This window comes from Perca flavescens, chromosome 8 (genome assembly GCF_004354835.1).
Source record: "Perca flavescens isolate YP-PL-M2 chromosome 8, PFLA_1.0, whole genome shotgun sequence".
NCBI classification, from domain to species: domain Eukaryota; kingdom Metazoa; phylum Chordata; class Actinopteri; order Perciformes; family Percidae; genus Perca; species Perca flavescens.
The window spans coordinates 27,720,104-27,740,160 of NC_041338.1; the positions used below are offsets into that span (position 1 = coordinate 27,720,104).

Below are 20,057 nucleotides of genomic sequence, written 5' to 3' on the forward strand. Positions count from 1 at the left end.
AAATGCAGCCCTAGCATACATACAGCAATCTGTTTTCAGAGTAAAGAAAGTTGCATTCATTTAAATGTACTGCAGAATAAGAAAAAAATAAAACTATACCAATGGCATGGCAAACAATTGCAACACATACATCTGAAATTTAAATGGTGAAAAATACCATAGGCTACAGTTGAAACGCAGTAACATACTTCACATCAGGCATACCAGAAAGGCAAAGTAAGATGAGTTCCATGTAAAATGAAGAACACACAAAGTGTCATAAGGACCTTACTGGTTAATTATATAAAATAGCAAAATTTGGTAGAACATGTTTTTTCATCATGAAATTATGAAGTCACTATATTGTTCACTCTATACTTAAAACATTAGATCTTAGTGGACTAAAGGGTGGATTTACACAGGTGATATTGGTAAAAGATTTGTATTTCCACTTTACCTGACACAAAAATACATGCATAAGTGGTTTGCAAAAGATGTAGATGAATATGAATAAAACATACAATACATTCAACTGAAGCAGCTGATGGACCTTTGGCAATGGGACCATGCATCAATGGAAACTTACTGCCCTCTTGTGACAGAACAGACTTTACTCTTGTAAAATGTCAGCTGTAACTGTCATGTCTCTAAATATGATCTCTTATCAGCTATCTGATGGGTTTTTGAGTTGTGTAAACAGCAGGTTTAAGTGCTCTTAGTCATCAAGTCTGGTCAGGTTCACAGTTTTATTCTCTGAACATGTCTCTTCTAAAGCTAACACATATGAGCTTTAATTTACAGAAATTTTATATGAATTAAATAATTACTTTCATAAGTACCATTTACATTTTTGGCAAATCATTCTCAAAACTATGCCATTATAGACATTTTAACCAACAGGAAATCACAGTACGTTAATGATGACTCTTGTGTTCCACTGAGCCAGTCACCATGCCTAAAATGAAATGCAGCGATCGTTATTGTTATCAGGTACGTACAGCTGTGATTATTTCATGTCTATTATAGCCTATCATGTGTTAATGGGAAAAGTTCAGTTATATACTCTGGCAAAGTGATTTTATACAAATAGTATTCTTTTAAGGTAGGTATTTTGTGCGTGATCTGTAGATTGACAGCTTGCATTGAAGTTTTTCAAAGTAGCCATTTGCATCTTCAGGTAAACCTACAGAAGGAACAGGCCCATCGGGTACCAGATTATCTTTACACTAAATTCACATTTGCAAACTATAACTGACAGTAATTTATGTTAGTGATATAAATCTGTATATCCATAGTGATGTTATATATATATATTTTAGATGTCTTTATTTAAAAGGGACAACGCACAGTGATCAACATGAGCACAAAGTCCAACATGTAAATGTGCCAGATAAGCCATTCAGGCTAATTCTCATCTGCAGTCCCTAGCAGGTTGATGGCTTAAAACATCAGATAATATACAACAATACAACATATAAGCATAAAACACATAGACATAGACAAGTAAAATTACACACCACTATTACAGATCATGACAGCTGGCAGGTTGATGGCATGAGAATAACATTACAGTAGCATATACAGTAGACACAGGTAAAAGTGAATAGACACACATTAAGACACATCACCAACACAGAAGCACCAAGTAGGTAGTTCAAGTGTGACCTTTCTGCCAAGACATTTTAAATTATGTGGGATCTCTTTAAAATCATCTTCTTTTTAAAATCACAAATATAGTGGTCGTAGTAGAGGCTTGGAGAACTGCCAGACAAGAAGTTAATAGTGACCTCTAGTGTGTCTGCTGTATGAAGTAAAAACATTGTTTTGTCTTTTTGTATTTTATGCTCTTTCTCTTTTGTTTTCGGTATGATTTACTATTAGATTTCAGGTGTAGTCTAAATAGCCTATTTAACTTTTTAAACTTAGGTTTAGGCCTACTGCGTCTTTTAAAAGACACATTCCCTTGAATGGACCCTTATAGTGAAATAACTAGGCTATTTATCTACCTGCAAGTGTAATGTAACACTACACCAAGTGGGTTAATAAGTATCTATAGATAGATAGATAGATAGATAGATAGATAGATAGATAGATAGATAGATAGATAGATAGATAGATAGATACTTTATTCATCCCGAAGGAAATTTTAGTTTAGTTTTATTAATGTATGCTTTGCCCTCATCATGGGTTTATGCGCATGCAGTGCGCAGGAGGCAGCCTAGTGAACACTTTGGGAAACTGACAGGGGATTGCCAAATCATTTCCTTGCCTGGGAATGACGTCCCTCCAGCACAATTCAGTTATATTTAGAGCCTATATATAGTGGAGTCGCCCCCTAGGCTTTGTTGACTCTGCAGCAGGCAGCAGCAAGGAATCACGATACTGAAAGGAGACGTCCTGAAACAGACACCCGATGTGACCTAAATTGAACAATATTGTTTGTGATCATAAATGTGAATAACTCTGTCTGGCTTCCAATTTGATTTATTGAATTGCAATCGAGAAACATTTGCACATAGCACAAACCTGTACATTACAAACAGAGCCAATCATGGTTTTTATAAATCTACAGTTTTAAATTAAACCTGTGTAAAACACCACTATATTCACAAAGGACATACGAGGTGAGTGGTATGCATAGATGAATAAGGTAATGCATATGGTGATATGCCCCAAACCGGTTAAAATCCCCAGCTATGCTTTCTGGGTAAAGTGCGCCCCGGTATCCGCCCATATTCGCTTAAAGGAGGCCAACCTGAGCAGCTAGGCCGGACGCTGGATCAAATGGAAAGTTCAATCGAATAATTTGCCCACTTTTTCGCATGTTCTCACTTGCTTCTTATACGAAGTAGACCGACTTAAATGCGGGTGTTTCGGTGTGAAATAGGAAATGCAGAGATCGTGTGAAACGAGAGGATTATCAGCTTGACTTATTTGGTCGCTTCTTCGGACGCGGAACTCCACTCGCTAAAAGGTAAAACAAGTGGATACTATTACATACATGTGCGTCCCTTTAGGGTTTATTGCAACATCATACTTCCTAATTCAGTTGATAGGTAAGCGTGACCGCTATGTAACCACTGACAAATATTATTGTGGAAATGTTCATTTTCGTTGGTAGTGTAAACTACGCCCAGTTGTTAACCCAACGTCTGGCCCTGCAATGCAGACCTTTGGGCTAGACTGTCAATGGCGGCTTCAGAATATGCACCCTTCCCCATTGAATGAATGATACTATACTGAGTTTGTCCGGGCACTCTGTGCAGACAATGCTGCGTTAATAAATTCGTCTTTGTAAATCACATTAGGTTAGCTTATAGGGGCTAGTTAGCTACCTTTGAGGCTGTGGGCGAGCTCCTATGCTAAGCTAGCTAACAGCCCAGTAGCCTGGTTATTTAAACACAGTGCTCCAGAGGTGTTTTTCGCACTAGCTACCAATCTGGCAACCTTGCGGCCACAAAGCAGTGGTTTTAAATCAAATTCCTTTTGACTTTTAAGCCTGCTGTAGGCGTTGTTGCCTACTTGAACACAGCGCAGGAGCTTTTATTGAAAGGCCTGTTTTAACATCTAATGTGCTTCACATAGGTTCACATTCACATAGGTGATAAACTGTTACTAAGTAGCTTGCTAATGCATAGCTGCTAATCGGTGTCCCTTTCTCCATAAGTCCTCACCGTGTTGGTGATTGTCCTGGTGTGATAGTTTGAAACAATTGTTGCCAGTGATGTAGTAAATTAAAAAGTGCCATCCATCCTAATTATGTCAACATTAGGCAAACGGCGACGCTGACTGGCACAGTCATATTTTCAGAAAATAATTATTTCCATTGAAATCCCACAGCATCATAACTTCACCACAGTTTATTGGAAGAATCTGCAATTTACACTATGAATGTGTCACTGTGTTTGAACTCTGCCAAAACATAAACGAGGGTGAGAATAAAAAAAAAAACTGTATCCCTTATATTTCTGTTTGTGCTGAAAACACTTGACTGCACATACAGTTAACTCCGCATACTACATTCTGTCATTCAAAGGCACTTTCACTGGCTTATACGAGGAAAAGTAGTAGTTTTACAGGCAATGTTGCTGAAATGGTCTGTGACATTGTCAGAGATTGTCTTATCTGTTTTTAGGTAGAGATGAGATCTTTTCCTAATGAACAAAACATACTGTGATGTGTGTAAATCACTGGCAGTGTTGGGTGTAATGAATATGACTGGCGGAGCATTTTTTAAAGTGTTGAACACTAACAAGTGAAGTAAATGTATACCTTAGTCGGCCAATACCTATCAAACCACATTCTCCTTTCTGTTTGTCTAGAAAAGGCAATGCTATTCAGTGGAACTCCTCCCTGACTGCAGGCTGTGCAGAGCTGTGAGCACTATGTACTCTAACTTCTAAAAACTCCAGCTGCCACTATTGATGGATGCTGCTCCACAAAGCAGTCAGACAGCAGATAGCCTCCCAGTTGCTTGTCAATTTTGGAGCCTTAATGTAATGTCATAGATTTATGCCTGGGGTTAGTTTCTATTGTGTTGCTGCTACTCTGAAAATAGCACTGATTGTGTTGCTGGATTCAGATATTTGATTCATAACTAGGTTTTATTTATTTTTACTTCAGTACCTGATTATTTGTGATATGAAGCTTATTTTTGTGTCAAACAGTTTTTTTAAATTAATTTCATTTTTGAAATAGGGGTTTGTCAACATTTGATTCCGGGGTTACTGATGGTTTTAATATGGAACCTTTTCCAGAATTCAGTAGCAGTGTTTTTTTTTTTTTTTTGTTTTTATATACCCTCATTTGCATATAATCTCTTGCAGGTGAACCATTTCTGTTGGTGTTGATTCATGTAGTTTGTTCTGCAAGCTTCTTGTTAAATACAAAAATGGGCATTTTCTAAATGGAAAGCAAAATAATCATAATGGCATGAAATCTAATTTTCCAGTGAATCACCAGTGTTATTAAAATAAGTAGTTTTTCTTTTATTTTTTAATTTTGTTTACATTAGGCAGTATGAAGTTTGCCAATCGTGAGGATGCAGATTTCCCAGCGAGCCGGAAAGAGAAGCAAATGGAGCTAATTGAAAACATAGTTTTAAGCGACAATTCAGTAGTTCAAACCATTCACAACACAATATGACATCGTTAGTGCAGAAAAGGTTTATGCATCTTTTAGAAATGCACTTATAAATGTCTCCTCCATTCTTTGACGGTGCTCCAGATTAAATGATGCTGTACCAGATGACTGTCTGTGGAAATATTTGAATATAATGTACTCCTTTTTTGGTCCTGCAGGTGAATCATGACAGAATATAAGTTGGTAGTGGTGGGAGCTGGTGGCGTTGGCAAGAGCGCACTTACAATTCAGCTCATCCAGAATCACTTTGTGGATGAATATGACCCCACCATTGAGGTAAAGAAACTTTGTGTGTGTGTGTACATGTAATTGTGAACTCAAGTTCATGACTGTCCATGGTTTTGTGTTTATTTTGGTAGAACAAGGAGAAACTCCTAATAATAAAATGATGATAATAATTTAAAGAAGAAGTTTCTGCAGGCTCAACAGGTTTTTCATAACTTTACATGCATGCCTCTTCTCAGGGGGCCAACCTCTGCTGAGTAAACGCAGCCTCATTATGATTTCAATCTATTATTGATGTGCTGTGACAGGTTACAGCTCCACTATAGATTATTTGAATAAAAGATAACATGTGAAACAAAATCTGCCCACTTGATCAGCCAGTAGTTATTTGTATAGGATCAGATTGAGTGTGTCCATCAGTGTGATGAAAAGCTGGAGTGCTTTGTCACAGTAGAAATCGGGACTTGAGGTCTGCTGGAAAATGGGAGTGACCTACCACAGCTAGAGTAGGGAGAATGCAGTCCTGTGACGTCTTTCAGCAAAGTCATTCATACAATCATGTCATGATGAAGCAATGTAAACAATTCAGTTTTAATAATAAAATGATCATTCTATATATATTTCTGTTTTTTGTTTTACTACAGTTCACGTTTGCTTATGTTATATAAATATATTACTATTGTGATATTGTTCTATCACCTAGCCATTATCATACGCCCTATCTATCTAGGTGTTTTAAACCCACTAATCATAACTTTAACTAAATAGAAAATGAATAATTCTTAAATTAGGTCATCCACAACCATCTCTTATTTTAATAAATCTGATATTTTGCCCCTCTGCCCACTTAATACCAGAATTCTGATCACTCTTTGACCTCTTCCTCTTCCAGGACTCCTACAGAAAGCAGGTAGTAATCGATGGAGAGACGTGTCTGCTGGACATCCTGGACACTGCAGGTCAGGAGGAGTACAGTGCCATGAGGGATCAGTACATGAGGACCGGGGAGGGCTTTCTCTGCGTCTTTGCCATCAACAACACCAAGTCCTTCGAGGACATTCACCACTATAGGTGAGCGACAAGACTAAAGGTCTGCGGTCTTTCGAATCGGTGTGAAGCCAGTGCGTTAATGGCGGTTAAAAACTGATAATATTTCGGGGCATCCTAGTGGCCTAAGGGTGAAAAGTGCCGTAATCACATTGTCCCTGGTTCCAGTCTGGCCGTGACCCTGCATTTCCTGTCTACTGTCCAATCTGTTTGATTGTTACATCCCTTCTCTGCACCATGTTTATGGCTGAAGACCTTTTGATGCTAAGGGGACCTTTTTGACATCAATCAGAAAATCGAGCAGAAAAAACAATCAAGGACCTACTGAGTGATCATGAAATATCATCATTTATTGCATCTCCATATATTTTATTGGGACAACATTTTCTTAAAGATGTATTGTAAACGCAGATCTCCTGTTTTTAAATCAACGATGGCAAGAATTTTACCAAAATCTGTCACATCAAAAGTTTTTAAATGCTTTATTATATAATATATTTGGTAGTAAAACATGCACATTCAGATTACATACAGACAAATCTGTGATTGTTGCAATATATGCATCTAATTAGTTGCAGCAGCATTGAACAAAAGCCAACAATGAACATATTCTTACTCTTGATTTTTGATTCTGACCTTATTCTATTACTCAGAACAGATGTAAGCTTTTTAACATCACTTTTTGAATAGGCTGTTCCCTCAGTTGGATTAAAATCAAATGACCTTTCTATTGTGTCTGTCAATGTCCAGAGAACAGATTAAGCGAGTGAAGGACTCTGAGGACGTCCCCATGGTGCTGGTGGGGAACAAGTGTGACCTCCCGTCCCGGACAGTGGACACCAAGCAGGCTCAGGACTTAGCGCGCAGCTACGGCATTCCCTTTATCGAGACCTCAGCCAAAACCAGACAGGTGAGAGTCCAGCCAGAGACGGCCACGCCCTCAAGACTTTAACTTTTTAGTCTGTTGCTACACTGCTGGAGTGTTCCCCTGCAGGTCTGTAGAGCATGTTACATGGTGAGAAGTTGCATGTAGTCTCAGGGGTAATGTCAAAATAAATTTTAGCTCAATCTCTTTGAACCAATAGAATTTGATTTTAAAAGTGACATTTCTAGGACTGCTGTGTCCATCAAGCAAAGTGTCCTTGCAAAAGCTTGATCATTTTGGCACTTGGATCACAAGAAAAGTTAAAGTCTTGAGTCATGTAGTTGGTTGAATTATGTCACAGATAATGGTCTTTTTTTTTTTTTTTTTTAATTTTTTAATTTAATAATCTTGCTTGGAAATGTCTCGGGCAATGTGCTGCGCATCGTTAAGTCCTCTTTGGTTAATTGAATTTTTTATTTATGGGTGATAATGTAATCATTGCATGCTACTGTGTCATGGATATACAAAATGATATCCTCATTAGGGCCATGTGCAGAGGATCCTGCATTATAAATCAGCAAATCAGTAAATGCGTGTCAAGGAGTCTGCATGAAAGGACAAACTGTTGGTAATTACTCAGGGGGGTTAATGATTCTGCTTACTGGTTACTGATTGGGTGTTGGAAGATTTGCTGTGGTGTAGTCCCATCAAATGGTCTGTGTTGTGAGCATGGCCTTAGGTCGCTGATACAGTGATCTGTGAACACATCCTTTGCCGAGCTCTCTGACCTGGGCAAAATCACGGCTCCTTCTGGTTCGGGGGAAATTAATAATTAATTTCTTACAGCTCTGTTCCCCTATCCCTACCCGAGTGTACCAATAATTCACTATCTACACGGTGCTGCTGCTGTTGGTCCAGCAACTGTCTCTTGCATTTGAGTTTGCCAAACCTCATTGATTTTAATCTTACTTCTCTGGGAAATCATTACAGTATAATGCACAATCAAAATATGCTCCTAATGCACGTGCTTCTCCTTTTTTATATTAGGCTAAACAGTTAAAGTGATACTCCACCCTAATTTTTTAGTGTCACTCACCCACTGTAGGCTTAAAAGGTGGCTGTTTTTTTTTTGTTTTGTTTTTTTTAAAAGATCAGTTTGAATGGATTCCAACAATGAAACTTTCAGGATGAAAATGAAATGTATAAAAATTCTCACGCCACTCCTGCACCATAATCCACCTCTTTACTGTCTGTGCTCAGTATGTTCTAAACAATTAGCGTTTTGCCAAAATACAGCTAAATACACTGCTTCTTTCAGAGCTTCAAAGAGGGCAAAAGCATGACCCAGAAAATGCTTATTTTGGTGTATTTTGGCACAACGATTATTGTTTAGAAGAAACTGAGAGGGATTTTTTTTATTTTATTTTTTTATTTTATAAAAAGGATGCTTTAGTACTTTTTTCCTGCCATGAAATCCATTGGAATTCTATTTAGCCTCAGCCACAATTCATTGAAAGGAATGAAATGGCGTACCTTTTCAAGCATACAGGAATTTAGTGTTCAGTATTAACACAATGTAGTTTGGGTGGAGTATCAGTTTTTGTAGATAAGGCAGGCCAGACATTGCAGGTAGACCTGCCTTATAACATCGGCCTGCTTTGCTCCTTTCTATCTGTAAGCTGTAACACATGCACCCATACAGTATGTCCTCCTGTATTCCCTAAACATTGAGGGAAGTTGTGTCTCATACTGCAGAGAGTGGAAGATGCCTTTTACACTCTGGTACGGGAGATCAGACTGTACCGGCTCAATAAGCTCAGCAAGGAAGAAAAGACTCCGCGCTGTGTCAAGCTTAAAAAGTGTGTTGTGATGTGAAAGGGGTAAGTGTATGCAGCCGCGTGCCAACCAGCTCTGTGTAGCTCTGTGTATGTGTGTGTTTTGGTGTGTTTTGTGGAGAAGGCAATGGGAGAGGACACGCGATGAGAGCTGGTGCTTCATGGTTCTCAAAGCTAACCTGCTGGTTACTCCTGGGGCTGTGGTGAAGCTCTAACAGGAGGCTGAAACAGCTGATTATTTTCTTCCCTTTTCAGTGTCTCTGATTATTATCTAAGGCCGTTTTCACACTGGGTTTGTTTACTTGAGCCGGAACTAGGGCTGCACAATTAATCAAACGTTAATCACAATTTTGGCTTCCCACGATCAAATTCACGTGATTGCATGATATTTTGTGTCCTTCCCTTTTTTTTTTTTTTTTTTTTTTCTTTGCCCAAAGCCAATCTAGTGCTCCGTAAACCACTGTCTGATCACGTGCCTCCATGAGCCAATCAGTTGTTGTTCCCTGCACCGTGCAGCTTAGTTTTTAGATGTAGACAGTCCCAGAGTAACGTGAGGAAAATTACACAACAGATGGCAGTCGGTCATAAGGCTATAAACTCTTAACAAAGAAAACAAAAAAAATGTCTAACGTAGCAGAGGGTGTGGCCGAGGGGCTTGTCCCGAGAATCGGATCGTCATCCATTGTGTGGAAGCATTTTTGGTTCAAGGCAAGTGACACAAAACACGAACGGGTCATATGCCAAGAGCGCCACAAAGCAACACAATGCACCTCTTTAACCACTTAAAAAAACACCATAAAGTTCAATACGATGAATGAGGGTCAAGAAATCCGTTAATAAAAAAAATTACGTTGGAACAAAGCCGTTACGTGTTTTTCGCCGATTCATCACTAGTAGTAACTGTAGCAAGCATCTTACTATCCCTAACGTTCTCCACATTCATACGTAGATGAAACAAATGATATATCCAGCTAAAAAAAAAAAAACTGAAGTAGAACAGCAGTACAACGAGGCGTTGTCATGGAGATGTTACACTGTCTAAAAATGCAAACCGCCAGAGAAAATCTTACCGTTGTGATGCACATATTTGTACATTAGCAGGAATGTAGCACAATATGAATGTGAAAGCAGTTATAATTAGCCTATGTGACAATAACATTTGTTTTGGTTAAAATCAACAAATAATCGTGATCACAATAATGATTATTATTTTGGCCATAATCGTGCAGCCCTAGTCTGAACGCAAGTCCGATTGACCCACCTTCCACTAACCACGCTGGTCTGCTTTCACACTATCTCTCTTTTGTAGAGAAGTGTGTTGTTCAGATCTGGGGGTATGTTGCGTAATTCTTTTCCTCATCCAGGTGCGGGTGTTGACCCTAGTTTCCACAAGGAAATGATGACCGTGCTCATTTAGATGTATACCAGAAAAATGGAGACCCATGTACTAGCTGGCAACGCCATGTGAACCCTATTATACAACCAACCATCTGAACGGGCTGAAATGTTTTTAGGAAACAAAACAAAAAACTCCACTAATGCTGCTACTACTACAACTCTACTGGAGGACACACACTAACATGGTATCACTTCAGGGTTGTTATTCTCTGCTCGTACACCAGTGAGGTATTTTATGTCCTCTTTTGTTGGTAAAAATAAAATCCCATTGAAACTCGTAGGTATTCCCGTTTTACAAAAGGATTTCATCCTGACTGCACACAAGCCATACTACAGTTGACCTCAGACCACCTCCCTCAGGTCGACTTGTGCTGCACTCTAGTTCAGAAAGTGTTCATATTAACAAATTTCCGGTCAAATTGTTCCCAGATTCGGACTAAACTACCAGTGTGAAAGCGTCCCGATCTGCTGAAATCAACATGAAGAAAGGGCTATGGGCTGGTGAGCCAACGTGTGTGATTAAAGGAGATTATGGCAAATCTGGGTCCAAATCATGTGCTGAAATGTTTCCAAGGAGGATGTGGTCCAAGAAACTGGCAAATATATATGCGTGTGTTTGTGGGTGTTCCTTTTCTGCTGTCTTTGTCACAACCTGAAGTGGCCTCAGGCTCCTTGCAGAGTCATCACATGTATTGCACTATACAAACAGTTCTGGTACTCATGCACCTGCCTCAGTTTGGCATCAACAGACACTAGCTGCATTTCCATGGAGCCTTTCATTCACTAATAATCAGAATAAGCGCTCAGCAAGAACGTAAACGCTTCATTTTAACACCTCAGTCAGAATAGATTGGCTTGACTAAAATCAAAGCTGTTCACCTGCGGAAGTTCAGCCACGTTATTTGCTTATGAGTTTTCTACTGTTTCATCTTTCCCAGCAGAACAGTCTTTGAGTAGTTTTTATATTTATTAGTGTTAGGGAGATAAACAAACGGAAAGCTCTCCTTCTGTTCAATAACTCTGTTGGTAGAATATTTTTTTTATAAAAATTGCTTCAGTACAAACCCACAGCAGTGGCAAGTATTAGTGCCAAGCGCTGGATTCAGGTTGATCTTGAACAGTTTGCTTGTGTTGGCGGACTGCACGTAGACTATTTCAAATGTAAACCACAGAGGTTTTCTGTTTACATTTGCAGTGGTCTGTCGTTTTTATAAAGTAGCCCTTTTAAACACGCTGTTGGAGTCGTACATTTGATTACATTCAGAGGGTAAACAAATTGGCACATGTATCTGCAGCTACTGTCAGGGCTGCTGACGGTTAACTTTGAAATGCATGACATTACAGTTATGTTTTGATCTGTATTCAGCTGTGGCTCACACAGCCTGAAATGGATTGAGAAATGTACCTGCAGTCTGATGCGTCTAATTGAGTTTAAACTGATGTAAAATGGACTTTGACATTATCCAAGATTTTTTGGAGATTTTAAATTGGAAAAAAATAATCAAAATAATAAAATGAAACTGCCATTGATTTATAAATGTTTGGAAAAATAAACTTTGTTTCTTTGGCAGTGGAACAAGTCAAGGCTACACATGAGTTTGATTTTAAAGATTAGCGTGTTGATTGGAGTTTAATCGGTCCCAAATCTTCTTTAATTGAGTGGAATAATCCTTTTACATTTAGCAGCCTTTAAAATATCATCTCTGAATCAAAGAACATCGTCAATCCTTTGAATGTATTCAGGCTGTATAATATTTGTATATTCCATTTTTATGTTTGCGATCATTGGTCTTCTGGTACAAAAAAATAACATCCTGTCACTCCTAATAATTCTTTTTATTATTTTTTTTCAGGGTGTTGATGATGCCTTTTACACATTAGTGCGAGAAATCCGGAAGCATAAGGAGAAGATGAGCAAGGAGGGCAAAAAGAAGAAAAAGAAGTCCAAGACAAAGTGTACACTTATGTGAATGACCACCCCTTTTCAAGACAGACTAAATAAAAAAAAAAATAAAGAACTATGTTGAACAGTTAAAGTAATACATTTTGTACATTACACTAAATTATTAGCCTCTTTCTCAATACCCATCATACTGAATACTAAACCTGACCCATTTCTTTCTGCCTTTTTATTATTTGCTACTTTGACACCGATGAGCTTTATTTTCAGTTTAGTGCCAGTTGCCCACATGTGTTGGGCCAACAAAGTTTTAATTTCTTTTTTTCTTTTTTTAGGATGTTGATTTGGATCATTTTTATACACCTGCCGAGCTGTGAGCTAATTGCGTCACAACTCATGTTTGACAAATTATTCATTACCAACCCCCCTGCCCCCCCCTTGCTTAAAAGGTCATGACCTACAACCATTCTGTAATGCCTTTTAAGTCTGGGATGCCAAAGAATGAATTTCCATCCTGATTTTTGTAAACAAGAGATATGAAGAGAGGACCAACATTCAGCCAGATGAGATCCAAATGTCCCAGCCACTGTGTAATTTCCCAATCTCGAATGACCTCTTCTGTCCATGATAAAAGTATGCATGCAAGCTCCTACTTCACCCCCCCCCCCCCCTCAATGTTTTAACACCCTAATTAGCTTTTAATTAGCAGTTTGTCAATGCTTTGTATTGTGTGGGGAGTGATTTCTTGCCTACAAGGTTTATTTTTTTTTAATGTTTTTGCATACATGCATTGAGTCCTAGATGACATGGGTATTGCAAACTGCCTCTGGTTGATACATTTAACAGAGCCAACAATGAACTCCCAAGTGGACATCATACAGTCTTTTGTTTTTCCGGTTTATATACGCTACCGGTCAAAAGTTTGGGAAATTTCCATTACAGACAGAATATCAGTTGCATTGTTTTTTTTTTTTTAATCAGGACAGCGGTTTTCAGATTACAGTGGCTGATTTTTAATGCAATATCTACATTGCCCATCATCAGCAACCATTCATCCAATGTTCCAAAGGCACATTCTGTTTACTAATCTGATATCCTTTTAAAAGGGTAACTGAGAAAACATTGGAGAACCCTTTTACAATTATGTAAGCACATAATGTAATCTGAAAACTGCTGCCCTGGTTAAAGAAACAATGCAACTGATCTCAGCTGGTATTCTATCTGTAATGGAAATTTCTAAGTGACCCCAAACTTTTGACCGGTAGTGTAAACTAGTCATTACTTGCTTTTGTGAGAAAAATCAGCCATTTTAGCTTGATTAATGACAAAGTCAGAGAATCAGATTTTTACCCGTTTTGGGATGATAAAACGGGACTAGCAGCTATTCGGCCAGAGGCATTTTATGACTGTATATATGATATATCTTATATACTGTATATATCTTTTTATACAGTCGTCTATGCTTGTCACAAGCTAATGTCAAATGGCTTGTTTGACCCTACTGGTCACATATTTCCTGCTTTTCGTTAGGCTTGACCGCAGGATTGTTTTATTATCCTGACAATAATCATTTCATTGCTATATGTTACAAAACAGAGATCCCTTGTCAACGTCCTCTTGACCAAGGTGTCCTATTTTAGCTCATTATTCAATGTTTGTTAGGTTTTTAAATTTGAGGACTCACGATTCTCCGGTAGCTGGCCATAGAGGTGTCAATGCCTTGCCCATTTTCCTCAGCTGTTGACTCGTTCGCTTGTGACTGGCCAGAAAGCAGAATGCATCTTTTAAGCAGCTTTCAGGAATAGTTCTCTTGGTGTGGTGTCACAGAGGTTGTTCAAAATGTTGTCCACATGGATTTTCAGATTCTTCCCTTTTGCAGAGCTTTGGGATTAATTTCTTAAGGTGTTGAAATAGTTTGGTGGGCTGCCTTTCAACAGACATGATTGTCCAGCAAAGTCATTTGTCGTTTTTTTTTTTTTTCTCTCTCTCAAAGGTTGTGTATCGTGATGGTGTAGCTGGAGCTGATGTTTGTAAATGAGGCAATTTGCCATGAAATTGGTTTTTAGAGAAGATTGCCTGGATTTATATTAAAAACAAAAGTCCAAGTTTCTTTCCCAGGTCAAACCGTATTTCCAAGCTCTTGCCCTGAGGATTGTTATTTGCCTTTTTGTTTGCATTAGGTGCTACATTTAGACGGTAGAAAGAGCCGAGACAACATTTACTTTATTGTGTGTGTGTGTGTGTGTGTGTGTGTGTGTGCGCGCTCAAGAAATAAACAAAATGCTGTTCTAGGGAAGCAATGCTATTGACACAGAAACTCCAGACGTGATACATTTTGCTTTCAGGATTAATGAATTTTGACCCAGTTTATTACCTCCTTTTTTTTTTTTTTTTTTTCTTCCCCCATGAAGTAGATAACTTGTTAATGCAATTTTAATTATGGAATCCTCTTGTTAATGATACTGTTTCAAAATTAGTTTTACTGAAATGTTTGAAATGTTCCTCTTCCTTTTTATTGCGTGCCAACAGCTGATTTCTGAAATGTATCATTTATACCTGGATCATATTTTAACAACCTTTTGTATAGTTGTGATACTGAAAGGTGCATATTTTGTAAATTGTGCTTCATTTCATTGGTGTGTCTAAATGAATGTTGCTTTAATGGAGGTTCACTCCGCTCTGTGTATGTGATTTAGAGAGTGTGACTGGGTCCAGGTCTAGGGAAGTGAATGAATGACCACTTTACAACACACCTGTTGTGGGCAGTGTAGAGTGGTGATCTGATCTCAAATGAGTCTATTTTTTGCCATGAATCTCACCACTCCTATTTAATGTGTAATAATAAAGAACAAAGTAAAGAGGAACTTAACTTTGTCTTTTTATTTTTTATTTTTTTATAAAAACACTAGACTTACATTGGCTCATGCAATTGTGTGTTTGCTCTCTCAACTGCTGGAGGACATTAGTAACAATGATATTGACACTAATGTACACTATCACAAACATGTGAATTAACATTTTGCTTGAGTTGTGTTGCATTATTGCCTCTCTCATGTCTGAAGGTCACATCAGTGTTGCCCAGCAGGTGGCACTGTTCACTCATTTTGGCCGGTTTGACTCTTTAAAGACCTCACAATCTATGAAGGGGCTTTTTAAGCAGCTGACCACAGGGTGAGCCTAGATTTAGCTTTTATAAGTCGTGCATAATTTTTTTTCCAAAATAAGCCAGTTGTCTGAAATGCACATGTCACTTTTTGTGCGAAGAAATCATTTCATGCATTTGTCAAGTTGATTATATTTGAGGTTTAGAGTAAATGAATCGTGTATTTTCAAAATGAAAAAGTAAAATTTCATGTGTAGAGGAGATAATTAAAGTGACTGTTTTGTGGCTTATTGATGAATCACTTTTTGTCACTCACAAAAGAGAAAATCAGACAGTGAACAAATAAACGACTTAATTAAGGTATTTAAAGCATTTAATTACTATCATTTAAGTTTGTTAAGAGCTTAAATTCCATGGAAATTACTTAGCTTGATTAACCAGTACTTCATAAATGTTTCATCATTAGACTAAAGGTTTTTAAGACTCGGTAAACATAATGAACCTTAAGTCACTTGGCATGCTGCAGCGGAACAATTATGAAAACCCCTTCAAATAAATAAAACAAATGATCAGCTCAAACATATACTTGGAAAATGATCACCTAAAAACAACAGTGATCTGGAGATGTTGCATCACGAAGGGTAATCAACTTTATTCTGATACTGTTAAATGCAGTCATTTATGGAAGTGTAATTTAAGCTAAGTGCATCATTTTCATTGTGTTCATTTGTATGTAAATTCAGAATCAGTCTAGCTCTCTAGAGTAATAGGGACAAAATGGAACTTTCAAAGTAAAAGCCTATTAGCAGGTACAAAAAGCACCCTTGGTATTAATAGAATATTTGTATTGTGGAGCTCCTTCCCAGAAATTGTGCAACATTAATTAGATGCATCATTGCTTTATGTTATTATGTCCAAGCACCTTATGTCCTCCTTTGGAATGTGTGTGTTTTCACTACAGGTTCAACATGATGAACTGTTAATGTTATTATGCCTGCATGACACAGGTTCACTGTAGCCAGGCTATAGGTTACTGTATTAGCTGGATGTATTAATTACATATTTAGTTAACACCCTCAGGCCATGAAGTGTAAAAAGGATTAATATTAGCTAGTTCACCTAAAAAGCCAATGCTCATAGCACACCAATCAAACATTCTCTAACAAACAGAAAAACAATTGTTTGTTTGGTGGTCCATGGCGGTCTGTCCTTGTTTGGAGTTGTTTGGTCAGTTGATCGTTGTTTGTCCATGTTTGATGAAAATGTCAAAACAAAGTCATAGTATAGTATGTCATACAATTTTAATAAAAAAGTCGGTATGGTATATCTTAAAAATGTCAAGTCAAAGTCAGTATAATGTCATAAAGTAAACATGTCATAGTATTGTGCCATTGAAAAAGTCATAGTATAGTATGTCAAAACAATTTATTTAAAAAATTCAAAGTATAGTATTTCATAAGAAAAGTCATAAAACAGTCATAGTATTGTATGTCATAACAATGTCATAGTCTAGTATCAACAACAAAAAAATTAATTGCAAAAGTCATAGTATAGTATTTCATAAATGGAAGAAACGCCTGCATTTGCTGTTGTTCTGAATGGGTCAACATGCATTATGTGACCTGGCTTCATGACCCCTGGTTTTGAACCAGAACTAACACAAGTCTGAAACTGCTCCAACTTGGTATGAAAGGGTAAATATGTCTGTAATTATAAGAGCATACTATTCGATTATTTGGGGATTCTTTTAAGGTTACTATAGATATATGCTGTAACATCTGGTCTACTGAGCCCTACTCTTTTTCAATTGACCTGAACATGACTGTGCAACGTAAGTTGAATTTACCAAGAATGAAGTGAGGTTAAATAGATTTAAACAAGATCCGGTGATACTACAGTTGCAGACTTCGGTTTCAGGTGAACGTTAATTTCCGGAATTTACCCATGACAGCAGCCCATGAAACGTGACAAACACAAGTCCAGTATCCTCTTTCAAAGACAGGGTAAGTATGTGAAAATAGTATATGTTAGAACATATAAGGCGTTTGATCCCTTTGGAGTAAAACTCCAAAAAGTTTTTGTATATGAGCCCAGAAAACAGCACTAGCACTGCTTGTTTGGTGCGTTAAAGGACAGTTCAAGGTTCATTTAGATTTTTTCTTTTTTATTTGTATTCTTAACATTTTCCATCTCTTTCATTTTGTTTGTTTAAGGACTGTGATTGTCATGGTTTAAATGTATCTTGCATTCTTATTTACTCATGTTCCGCATTGGCCGACAGAGAAAACCGCTCCAGTTTAATAGTGCCAGCAGGTAATCCATAGCTTTGAATGAGAAGCCAAGAGTGTAGTAGCATCAGAATACTAATATCAGGCTATACACTTGAAAGAAGTTCTGTTTTCTTTTAAATTAAGCAAATTTTTGCTTCTATTTTCTGCCTGTTAAACAAGCATTCAGAACTTCCTCTGGGGCATTTCTTTGTCCAATATCGGTATTTTCCTATCTAAAATGAAACGTTCAACTGCAAATGAGTATTATGACCATTCTGTCAAGCATAGCAAGACTCATGATCAATTTAATTAGTATGTACTGGGAATTACTTGCATTATTCAGACAGTGTTTGTATTCAACAACAGAACAAGGAAGGTTACCTTGCACGACAGCTGGATTCTTGCGATACCACACGGGAATGGTAAGATCATATTCTATGTGGTTTTATAATACACCCATGGTGTCAGCAAACCATTTTGAGATTTAATAAAATATCCTGTAATGCATTACAGTACAATAATGGAGCTGTGGAAATCTGTTACTCTCTTGAGCCAAATAACTATCTCCTTTTTGTTCTCTCTCATTAGATGATTTTTTATTTTTTAAATACTGACATGTTTCTCTCTTTTTTGATTTTCTTCTAATGTTAGCTCTGACTCTGATGAGAATTCACAACAGGGACATCTGTTGGGGATCTGAGTTTAGTTGTGTGCTTATTAGTTATTAGTAAGCTGATATTGAACACTTTAGTAAAGTAAAAGTAAACTAAACTAGCTTTATTACATAAATGAATCAAATCACCTGAACAAATTAACAAATGTGTAACATTTTATTTTACCTATACATTGTGATTAACCTCAAACTGAAGATGCTTGCATTTAAACATCCCACTCCTTGTATAATTTGATATACAAAAGCATACCAACACAGAGACAACATATCTAAAAACAGCACCATTGTCAACATATTTGTGCATTTTATTTGGCATATTATATCCATGCTGGGTGTTTTAGAGGGCAATATGACTCTGCATTGGAACAGTTTCATATAAAGTACCTCCCTACGAGTAGGAGCCCTTCTTTACTGCCACATTGACAGCAATTGTGGTCTGCCTTCAACGTGCAGGATTGTGTGGAGGAGGATGTGCTTGTTTAGTCATATTCTGTGAAAGGGAATGTCATGTAGCATCAAATATGAGATATTTTCCCTAGCAGATTTCCAAGAAATGAATGCCAGCAAGATTATGACCAGAGACAGAATACAAGCTTCAAAAGGACAGGCCTGTGTATATGTCATATGCAGGCAATGCTGGGGTAATTGGCTGCAAAACAATGCTGGCTGCAAAACAATGCTCGGTGAAGAGGCAACCTGTATAGCTGTATGCTGTTTTGGTTAAGTTTAGCTGTTTATTGACATTGCAGTTATGATGATCATTAATGAATCCTTTTGCATGCTGTTAGCCAATTATAAATTAAAAGTGGCAAGTGTGATTGGTTGTTTTGTCTTAATAGCCATCTGAATCTTGTTTCCTTTATCATTATTCTACACTGGAGATGCAGAATATAGCCTGTTTTAAAGGAAGTTAAGTTGTTTCCAAACTGTTGCTGTGAACAATAAACTATGTTAACATATTGTGACAAGCTCTATTACTCTTTCTTCTTAAACAATGGGGCTATGCTGCCTGCCACAAAGCAGCCAAGAGTGAAAAAGAGAGGAGGTCTAATGAATTATGCAGAGAGAGCTTTTCTCTCAGCCTGACAGTCTGAAACCAGCCTGGAGAAAATTGTAAGAGAAGTATGAGTCAGTGCAGCCATCACAATTCCCCCTCCCTTCCCCCCCAGGGACCGCTGAGGCCAAGGCCTGTCAGTCAAGCCCCCTGTCCCTAAACTGTAATCTAGGGACAGCCTGCAGGTCTGATAAAGTGCTGAAAAGATGCCCAATCCTTGGCTGTCTGGGCACCTGTCAGGGAGAAGGGCAGGAGAGGAAAAGACAAAATGTTCCTAAATTGCTAACAACAAGCCTCAGACTTCTTTCACGCGAAACCACACAACCAGGGCTAGAAAAATCCATCTGCCCGCCTGGCCTGTGCACACTTTATGGAGCGAGCTCAATCACAATCACTACTTGTGACCCCTGTGAACGCGTGCAGAGGGGTGAATTCACAATCATCCGACTGTCTGACCTCTGCCTTGTTAGTGCATGGAGCGAGAGAATTTCCGCTTTATTTTAATGAAGCCAGGCTTTTCTCCCTGGCAGGCAGCTGAGTGTGGTAATGAGAGGCCAGAAGGTTCA

The 20,057-nt window shown here is 37.9% G+C and overlaps 1 protein-coding gene across 1 annotated transcript; it reads left to right on the top strand.

Moving 5' to 3' along the window:
• Positions 1-2,672: 2,672 nt before the first annotated feature.
• kras (v-Ki-ras2 Kirsten rat sarcoma viral oncogene homolog) lies at positions 2,673-13,056 on the top strand. The gene is made up of 5 exons (XM_028584992.1): positions 2,673-2,953; positions 5,280-5,397; positions 6,239-6,417; positions 7,144-7,303; positions 12,345-13,056. The coding sequence occupies exons 2-5, from the start codon at positions 5,287-5,289 to the stop codon at positions 12,459-12,461; spliced, it is 567 nt and encodes a 188-aa protein (XP_028440793.1). The 5' UTR covers positions 2,673-2,953; positions 5,280-5,286; the 3' UTR covers positions 12,462-13,056.
• Positions 13,057-20,057: the final 7,001 nt, after the last annotated feature.

What these genes read in the sequence shown, in the direction of transcription:
- kras (XM_028584992.1), top strand. Translation starts at nt 5,287, where the DNA reads ATGACAGAATATAAGTTGGTAGTGGTGGGAGCTGGTGGCGTTGGCAAG. An exon ending in GAGGACATTCACCACTATAG is followed by an intron (nt 6,418 to 7,143) that starts GTGAGCGACAAG and finishes GTCAATGTCCAG; the next exon opens with AGAACAGATTAAGCGAGTGA. An exon ending in CCTCAGCCAAAACCAGACAG is followed by an intron (nt 7,304 to 12,344) that starts GTGAGAGTCCAG and finishes ATTTTTTTTCAG; the next exon opens with GGTGTTGATGATGCCTTTTA.